Genomic DNA, 10,879 nt, shown 5'->3' with positions numbered 1-10,879 from the left:
AAAAACTTCGTATTATACACATGCGTAATTCCATTTAACCTCAGTTACGTAATGTATACATATGTACATTATTATTTACGTTAAATTGTACATATGTGTATACAAAAACATGTATGAACGCATATGCACATATTATACATATATGTATAATTTAGCTAAACCGAGACGTTCGTTTTATGAAACCGGGATGATAAATAAGAATTTTGGTTTTTTTACTTTTTTTATTTTTGCGTTTTTTTTTGTTTTATGATTTTTTTTATTTTTCTGTTTTTGTGGCCAAAATGGTTTTCAAAGTTCTTAATTTCAAAATAGTTTTCACATTGTCCCAATCTTTTATATATATATATATATATATATATATATATATATATATATATATAAGGTGAGGTTATAATAAGAAGTGAAGTGTTTATGAAATGTAAGAAGTAATCTGGTGCATTAAATATGTTGATCTGATGGTGGATATGGAAAATGTATTTATTGTGCGGTGTGTTTTATTTGACCTAATGGTGAAAACACACTTCCTACACTTTTTAGAAAAATTCTAATTCTATAATAATTCTCTCTCTCTCCCCCTCTCTTTCTCTCTCTCTCTCTCTCTCTATATATATATATATATATATATATTGTTTTATAAATATAATAATCCATTGATAATGATAATAATAAATGTTATGATTATAATCAAGGATAATAAACTTAAAAAAAGTGAGAAAAAACTTTATAAGTTTTAATTTAATATATTTAAGAGAGACCAAAAAATACAAAAAAAAATGTTACATGAAATTAATATGTAAAATAAAATTCTTAAAAGTGAATAATAGTTAAGAGGAGATATAAAAATTAAATAAAAAAAACTCTATTTCCATACTGTAATCTACATATATAGACTCACGAGAATCTTTGAGTGTTCAGGCATTCAATCACTATTAGATTGAGATGGATAATTTATAGAAAAAAACGGGAAAAATGATTCTTTTTTAACCCCTCGTCAAAAGTATAATATACTATCTCCCAACTCCTTCAGAGAGAAAATCGGGAGAGGGTACGGATTAGATCAAATAGGAAAAAGTTTGTAATAGATAGCAATTGATCTATTTTTATTTTGAATGGCAAGAAAAAAAGGAATGTGCCATCTTATTTTATTACTAGATGTTCCATTAGTAACATTCCTTTGTAGTTTTGATTTTTTATTTTACTTGTGTTTAGTCTTTCCCGATTATAAATCATATAAAAATTTTTGAAATGGATTTTTTTGACTGGTTCATCAATAGTGTTCGGGATTCTTATAGTTTTTAATTTAATGTTTTCAACGAATATCATAAAATGCATTAAAATGTACATGAGATTGGAGTAATATATCAAATAAAATTTTTAAAGAAAATAAAAGTTAAGAGGATGAGGTATAACAAGTAAAGGAGGGTGTAAGTGTAACCTAACCCTATATTTATTTTTAAATTTTGTTGAGATTTGTTGGTTACCATGACGGGTTATTTGAGGATCAATTTTACCAAACAAGGGTAGTTTTTAAAAGTTATTGAAGTTAACAAACCAAAATCATAACCAGACATTTATATATCAAAATTAGTATAATAAAGTTTTAAAAGTAAGTAATTTACTTATTTAACGCTTATTCTAGCAATATAAAAGTTCTTTTTAAGGCTTTTCTAGCAAGAATCGGGTATGCATACTTTCTCTGTAATTAACATTTTAGGATAAAACATTTCTTATATAAATATACTTTGATATCAAATGGAGGGTTAGTTTTGCCAAATGGCAAAAGTGAAAGGGTGTTTAGTGAGTTATATTACACCAAGCTCACTATTTATACACAACACATTCTGCTCTTCTTCTTACTCTTTCAAGAACAAACGCCAATAAACTCGGCCTATATATCGGCTTTGAATCTCTAAAATATATGCCAACTCAATCCACCAAAGTTTAACAAATTAAGTTTTCTTATTCGCATTAATTTTTTTGGTTTTTAGGGTTTATAAAAATGGTGAATATGGCAAAGATCTGCAATGTTATTCATGAGTTGAAGCCCGTGTTGCTGATGGTGGCAGTTCAGATGGCGTTTGCCGGAGTTAATGTGTTTTATAAACTGGCGGCTAACGACGGCATGATCCTCCCAATTCTTGTCGCTTATCGCTTCATTTTCTCAACTGCATTCATTGTTCCACTGGCGCTTTTTGTTGAAAGGTCTGGATTCTCTCTCTTTATTCTGTTTTTTTTAATATCAAAACGTTATCTACAAATTTATATATGTACTCATTTCAAAAGAAAAATAATTAATTCATGTTCAAATGTTCTTGCCGTACAAATGAAATTAAGCAATATACCACCAAAAAAAAAAAAAAAAGAGGGAATAAAACATCTGAAAATATATATGTGAATGTAAAATTGAAAATATATGTGAATATATAACGCGCGTGTGTATATAAATACATATAAGTTTTTTGTGAATGTAAAAAATTGATAAAAAAAAAAAGATGAACATAATGCGGTTGAAAAGTTACATGATTTTTTGTTGTGCATTAAAAGTTTTTAATTTTTAAATTGCGTGATTGAAATGAGTTATAAAAGTTTTTTTATTCTCTACTTTCGTCTTTCCCATATTATAAAGCCTAACAAAAGAACCATAAAAGGTATTTTGCTTGTTAGGTGGTCTAATAAAATTTACTAATTAATATAATTCAGGTTGTTGATTAAATGTAGCGGAGATGGCCTACATGATACATATTCCATATTTATCTCCCAATTAAAAAGTATAAAAAAAAAACTGTTACTAATAGATATACTAGTGTGTGTTTTGTAAATCACCTAAAAGCAAAATACCTTTTATGGTTCTTTTGTTATGCAAGACGTTCTAAATTTGCTAATGGTCACAGGAAGAAAAGGCCTAAGTTGACATGGATGATACTCTTGCAAGCTTTTTGTTGTGGCTTATTTGGGTATGCTTTTCTTTTTATAATACGTGCTTTATTAATTTATTTACCTAATTTGGTAAATTAATATATATATTGGTTTTTGTTATTAAAATACATAGAAAGTAATTTTGTGATTACAATATATTAGATATTTTTAATTATTGATAAAGAGTAAAACATACTTCAGTTTAGTAGTTTGACCTGTAATCAATAGAATGCAATATTATCTTTGTATTAATTAACAATAAATATTAAATATGAAAGATATGAATATTGATATCGTACTAGACGTGACAAAGAGAAACTAAATGTATATTTTTGGAAAATAAAAGGTGAGTGCCCGCAAAACCGTGTTCATAAATAGAAAACGGTTACATGCTACGCTACGTGTTATGTTACGTGTAATATTAAAAAGTACTTGATTATCATAGGATATTTAAATTCATTTTTATTGGCAAATATTTATTTGTATTTAAATTGTTATTTAAGTAACTAATATTAATGTTGCAGAGGTTCATTAGCACAAAACTTTTATGTAAAAGCTTTATCGTTGACGTCAGCAACATTTGCTGCGGCCACCACTAATCTCATCCCTGCAATCACCTTCCTTCTAGCGGTCTGCTTCGGGTACTAAACTTTATTATGTTCTGAAAAAAAGAACAATAATATTTTAACAATGTAAATAATAGTATTATATTATTATATGCGAAATAATTATTAATTAAATGCTAATAAGTTTTTTTGGAACAAACTTAAATACTAATAATTAAGTGGGTGTTTTTGCCGGTGTTTGTGTTTATAAAAGTTAACCGTTCGAAAAAAAATACTAATAATTAAGTAGTTGAAAACAAAAACACTATTTTAATAATATAAATAATAGTATTGTATTATTATATAATAAATAATTATTACTTAAATACCAATAAGTTTTTGTTGAACAAACTTAAATACTAATAAGTACTTACAAGTTTGACAATTAGTATATATATAATTAGTTAACATTAATTCTGAAGACTATTGATTAATAATATTAATGCAATAAATGGTTATAATTAATAATCTGTAAGATATATAAAAAAATGTTATTTATCAACGTTTACAATTATTACATGATATGTAAACTTTAAACCATTTGGCAACTTTGAGGAATTATATTTTAGAAACGGGTATCTAGGCAATGAGTTTATCGTTTTGGGTAATTTTTTTGTAACTATTTTACAAATATGTTTGACGATATATTTCTTAGAAAGTAGGTCTATCATAAATGTTTAAGGATTTGTCATACGAGATTTCCAGTACTTTACAAGGTGATGTGACTATAGGCACAAAACCTATCAACAGACCATTTTTGTGATGGCTTTTGCCTCGCAGTGACAAATCCTTACACACTTATAACATACCTACACTATAGAAAACCTATCGCTTGACTATAACACAATTCATAAAAGAATTCCAAGAAAATACACTCAAGTGATAAACACATTACCTACATATGATTTTTTTTTTTATTAAAGTAACTTTGTATCTTGAGTTCATTATGTTAATTTAATTTATGCTTGAAATACTTGAACAGGATGGAAAGGTTGGGTTGGAAGACAAGCTCTGGTGCAGCAAAGATCATGGGAACGGCGTTAGGGGTTGGTGGGGCCATGTTGTTGACCTTTTACAAAGGAGTTGACCTTAACTTGTGGAAAACCAATGTTAACCTTTTGAATGGTCAACATCATTCATCACATGTTCAAAATTCAAGTAATAGAGTCATGGGTTCTTTATTGGCCATCGGTAGTTGCATAAGTTATTCCATATGGTTAATCATTCAGGTAAGTTAAAGCTCGAAATAATACAGTTTATGTATACATATTTGACCAATTAATGATTAATATGTGATTTTCTTTGTTTGTTGTTATTTGATCAGACAAATATGGTCAAGACATACCCTTGTCCGTATTCTGTCACGGCTCTCACATCGACTATGGGTGCTATTCAAGCAGTGGTGTTCGGATTATGCACCGAAAGAAATTGGGCCGACTGGAAGCTTGATTGGAACATTAGACTTCTAACTGTGGCCTATTCGGTATGTCCCTTAATATTATCATTGCACTAAAGTTACAAGTGTGCGAATCTCAAATGCATATACTTTTTTAGGGGATGTTGGCATCTGGATTAATGTTTACATTCGTCGCATGCTGTGTGCAAATGAGAGGTCCACTATTTGTATCAGCTTTTAATCCACTTATGCTTGTTCTTGTGGCGATTGCGGGATCTTTGGTCTTGAATGAAAGCCTACACTTAGGAAGGTATGGGCATTTAAATCTTGGTTAATCTCACTAAACAATTTGAAGTTGCATTAAAAATTTGAAAAACGGGCTTCTTTATTTCTTTACAGTGTGTTGGGTGCAATCTTGATAATATTTGGACTCTATGCTGTATTATGGGGCAAAGACAGAGAGGTAAAGAAGGTGGCTCGGTTGTGTCCAATTTTACGAGAACCAAGCATTGGAACTGGTGGTGCCGTTGATGGTGAATCGGAACGCTCGAGTCTAGAAGTTGTTGGGGATAGTGATTCGAAACATTCAGGTGTACGAAGCGTAAATGGTGGATCGAGACATATCGAGGTTGTTGTGACATGATCAAACTGAAAATACTTATATGGTGACGAGGAGCATATACATATTGCTAGCTTAGGGGGTTGTATTATGCAAAGGTTCAGCCAAAACTTAAATTTAGTATATTTATAAACAACTGCATTGAAAAGAAACAGAAAAACAAAAATAGATGAAGTTTTAGTATTTACTACTGCTTAGGGCTATGTTCTGGTTAGTTGTTTATCCATTGTTGCTAAAAATGATTTATTTCTTTAGGATGATCATGAGATTTCCTTTCTCTTGGTTTTTGATGGCATGCAACGGTAATATACTTTTATAGTTATGATGTTTAACTAGGTAACATTTTTTGTTGTGCGTGTCATATTAACTTTACTCGTTTTTTTTTAAAAAAAATATCTCATGTCTTGTATGGTATTTGAACCCAATATGTCACACTCTTAAACCGAATATTTAAAGGCTTTGTCTTTTGCTAATGAATCTCCAACTCATTGCTTCATAAAATTTATTTGATTACATATTTCCATTCAACTTAACTTTGGCCATGCAAATTCTGTTGAAATATAATCCACTTGTTAATCCATGGTTGTTGGGCCCTACAATATCTATTTATTATGTTTAAGTTTTACGGGCATTTACATATATTCCCTTCTAAGTTCACTTCATAAATACCTAATGTGACATTCGTCAAATTTAGATCTCGAATTATATTTGTTTTTATAAACTTTTAATACGTAAACCCGACTCAACTTTTTTAGAACCTTATTAAATTATTATATAATATTATAATGGACCTCGATTTTAAATAAATCGGTGTTTGTCATAATATAGTGTTGTTAAGAAAAACATAAGGGGTCCAAACTGATTTTCATAAAATTATTATTAGTTTTAAGAACCTTTAAACTCATTTTAAACTTTGATTGAACTTTGAGTGGCCTTTATGTAAATATGTATATATATATATAGGAAAATCAACCCTAACCCTATCTTTATATTAAACCACAGCCGCCACCACCTTGAGCCGTTTTCCGGCAACCGGAATAGCTCCGGCGAGAATCCGGTGACGCCAAACACCTCTGGCCACCACCTCGCACTGCATCACCACCATCTCAGCCCCCCTCAACCCGACACCACCATACCCTTTCCCTCGTTTTTTTGGCGACTGGAAAAAACCGAGCCGTGCTCTCCCTCTCCATCAACCGATCGCTACTCCCCCTTTAATTTTCGACAGAAAATCCGCCCACTGTTTGCATCACTGGCAACAGTTCTGGTGGCAGCAGATGGCGGCGCTGGTTCATGGCGGTAGCTCTCAGCGACGCTGTCGCGTGGATATATTATTTGCTTGATTTCGAGCTCGTATGGCCAAGTTATGAGCAAAACAAGAAAGGGTTCGTATTCCGGCTGACGGTTCGTATCTCCAGCTGACTGTTTGGTTTTTCGGCGATGGTGAAGGTGATTTTCAGTGACGAAAACAGGTATAAATAGTGGAGTTCAATGAGACGAATGCGTGGATATCTTATTTGCCTTAATCGAAGTTCGTTTGTTATGGTTTCGAGCTATCCGGCTATTTTTTTTAGGTATTTTAAAATTTATAAAACTTATAGAAATTTATATTAAATTTAAATAAACTTTTTCGTATTAAAACCGAACATCATTATAACCTGTTTTCTCGGCTCGACTCGTTAAACTAATTTTATCTATATATATATATGTATGTATGTATGTATATATATGTATAAATATATATTTATACAATGTTTAATAAATACGTTTTAATTAACTAAAAATCATAATAAATATTAAAAATAGTTTCTAATAAACTTATAAAAACCGAAACTTTTATGTCGATCTCGTTTCAAGGTTTTCGTGTTTATTTATACATATATATGTATATATATATATATATGTATGTTTGTATACATCGTAAATATATGAATAACGAACTCTAACTTATTTAAACCCGACACCATCTTTTGGGTAAAGTTGTTTTTATAAACGATGTACATTTTCGCATGATAAACGTAAGCCTTAAATCAAAATCTGTAAATTTGGAGCTTTCGGTGGTCAAATCGATCCCGGCCCGTTAAGGGGCATTTTAGTCAATTTTGGATTAATTCGAATACTCTATCTTCTGGTTAGAACTAGCTTTCGGACCAGAAAACTTTTCTGTTCGTCATAATATTTTGAGTGTAGTGGTCAGAGCCCGACTCAGACTCGTAGTTCGGATTCTGAACAGTACCAACTCGCTTAAACACTGTTTATTTCATAACTCAAATTCTAGACATCCGTTAGACCTGATTCCAGCGGCTACGTTATCGCTTTTAATTGTATATTATTCCCTCAAAGTTTCAGGTTTATTTATTTTCTGACCAGTCAGCTCGCTTAACCGCGTCCTTAAATTTCTCGTTAACTTTATTATTGAAAGGTGAGTACTTTCATACCCCTTTTTCCATCTTTCGTTTTGGGGTGACATTTCATACTTATCAAACTAAATGCTTTATTTACTTGAGTCTTATACCCACAAACGTGATTGTATACTTGACTTGAATAATTGCTCGATTTGGTGTTCTATGCTTATTTGCCTATGTGTTTACAGCTTTTGGATGGTGGAACTATAAATCCTATACCATTTGGCAATGGTAAGGTGTCGTTAACGTAATGCAATTAACGATAACTATAAAATCCTAGACTACTTGGCAACCCCTTGTAGCTAGGTGGTGCTAATGTAAGCTTATTAGCAATTGTCAATAAAATCCTAGACTAATTGCCAATAGCTAAGTGTCGCTAACTTGTTTAGCGATAACTATTTTATCCAGGTTTATAGCTCTTATTTATTGTTTTGTATACTAGTTTTGTGGCTTTTCATACTATATACTATTGTTGCTTAAACTTATGAATTGCTCACCAACCTTTGTGTTGACAAACTTTATTTTATGAAATATTACAGGTTTGACTATTGTTGACTCGAGGACTTGACGAAAACGTTACCAAGACTATTAGGATATTAGTAAAACGAACAATATATTTGCTACTTGTATTTAACTTGGTTGTGTGAATGAGATGTGTTGTTTATTGATTTGTTGAACTAAAATGAGTTGAATAAATATTGTCACTTTAAATAGTGTCTTATGTATTTGTCCAATCTCGTTGCACCCCGGCATGTTCCGCCGCCTTTGGTCGGGGTGTCACAGATTGATATCAGAGCCACAAGACTATAGGATAGGTGGTTAGACGTAACGACCTAGTATAGTCTTTACTTTAGGGTTCTTATACGTGTTGCCTATACGTGTTTACCCTACTTGATTGTTCAATGCACTTGTTTATTTATATACTTATTTATTTTATCAATCATAAATATACCATACACACACTTTCATAGAACTCCAAGGTATCCTTACCTTAAAATGTAAAAACATTAGATTTTTATTGTGTTTCATGGATCACGAGCTTAACTTGGATCCCGTTGTTTCAAATCTCCTTAAAGATTGTATCATATGAGATAACCACTTTAAGTAGTCGAATGCGAGTGTTCCGCTCGCCATCCTAATATTTGGTGTTAAAACAAGAGGACTACGGTTTCGTGGACTAGTGTTTTGGCATGACGTTGTATCTCGATTTATTGTGTTATCATTGTTATTTGAGTCTAAAACATGAAAAAGTCGCGGTGGTACGTGCATATATTTAGACTCCAACATGGTATTTATGTAATAAAGGTTTTTAGTGTCGGAATATCAAGTCATGGTGATTCATGCACGATTTTCCGCCATTAAATCTTAAAACATTATTATTACGTTTAAAGAATTTAAACCATTTTTCCTTTATTTTGTTATAAATTGTTATCATAAGTCTTCATTTATAAATGTTATATGCTTTCTTATTGTTAATAACTCTTTTTTATCTCGATTTTATATGGTAAAGTTTTACACCAATTTTCCCATTTTGATTTCACAAGGATTTTTATTGCAATTTCGTTCATTAAAATCTCTTCGTTATAAAAAGGAAAATAAATAAGTAAATATATGTATATATAGAGTTGGATCTATTCATAATAATTTTTAATATGCCATTTAGTTACATTAAGACGATTTACAAACAAAAATCTTATTACATAAATTTCATCGTATTAAAAAGGTTGTATAATAAATTTCACCTCAACTTTTCAAGTAAATTTTCCTTTGTATAAACGTTAAATTGTCTTTAAAGTTCTGGTACAAAAAGTTTATAAAAAAAATTTATTTTTATAACTATTCCGTTTATTTCGGACGATCATTTCAAAATTTTAATTGTTCAAACTTCTCACGACATTTGTTTTAATTATACTATATTATATAATACACGTGGTAAAATCTTCACTACCCAAATTTATTTTCATAACAACTTTCATCATGCAATATTTGGTTCGTTATAAATTTTCGCAAAAAAAATTTTTTTTACATCATACGATTTTACGCGTTATAAAATTCTTATGATAGTTTTGCCATGATCTTTCAAGAAAGTCACAAACTTATAGTTTGTAATCTTCTTGAAACTCTCATACAAAACTTCATAGAAATTTTACTTTAAAGATCAAAATCGTTTACTTATGATTTCTCGATTTACAATGCCGGTCATTTAACTTACCACGATATTTTTGTTACACGAGATTAAATAATGAACTTGATAAAAAAATTTCATTTCGCAACTTTGTTTTCCCAAAGACAACATTCATCATTTAATTTTGAAACCTCATAACAAATTTTAACATTCAATTTACGTATTTTAAATTTCCTCATAAGCAATAAATAAATAAATTTATTTAATATTTATAAAAAAAAATTTGTATGATTCACACGCTCGGATCTCAAAAAAAAATCTTTTTATATAAAATATATATATTCATATATATATTAACATGTAATTTTAATTATCAAAATTTTCATGGACATTTCAAACATTATTAATAAATTATGATATTTTCAATTTAATACCTACTATTAGTCAAAATTTCCCTAAACACAACCACAAGTTTCCAAACACCCGTATCCCATCTCAAACTACCGCCTTAAACAAACCATCCTTAAACTTAAAAAGTTTTCCCGCACACTCAAATCTTTCCTCAATATGAACGAATCCTAAACATCCAAAAGTATACCCTCATCTACCCAAACCCCATGCAAGTCCAAGATATACAAAAAAAAAAAAAAAAATCAACCCAACAAAAGGCCCTAACTACCGACACTTCTACGCCACGAAAACCTATCAAACTCACTATCCAAATACTTCAAGGACACCGACAAACACACCCACAAAATACCTTGAACATACGATAACCAAAGCTTACCCAACTATGACTCAAATCTTTCGACC

The 10,879-nt window shown here is 30.3% G+C and overlaps 1 protein-coding gene across 1 annotated transcript; it reads left to right on the top strand.

Moving 5' to 3' along the window:
- The first annotated feature begins 1,590 nt into the window (after window positions 1–1,590).
- On the top strand, window positions 1,591–5,580 carry LOC143636580 (WAT1-related protein At1g25270-like). The gene is made up of 7 exons (XM_077104149.1): window positions 1,591–2,202; window positions 2,892–2,954; window positions 3,441–3,557; window positions 4,504–4,750; window positions 4,846–5,004; window positions 5,076–5,227; window positions 5,317–5,580. The coding sequence occupies exons 1-7, from the start codon at window positions 2,000–2,002 to the stop codon at window positions 5,558–5,560; spliced, it is 1,185 nt and encodes a 394-aa protein (XP_076960264.1). The 5' UTR covers window positions 1,591–1,999; the 3' UTR covers window positions 5,561–5,580.
- The last annotated feature ends 5,299 nt before the right edge of the window (window positions 5,581–10,879 follow it).

Source organism: Bidens hawaiensis, unplaced genomic scaffold (assembly GCF_021521415.1).
Source record: "Bidens hawaiensis isolate Kalapana, Puna unplaced genomic scaffold, B.hawaiensis_p1.1 tig00000599_1, whole genome shotgun sequence".
NCBI lineage: Eukaryota > Viridiplantae > Streptophyta > Magnoliopsida > Asterales > Asteraceae > Bidens > Bidens hawaiensis.
Note: the sequence above shows the minus strand (reverse complement) of the source record. Positions and strands in the feature narration are given on the sequence as shown.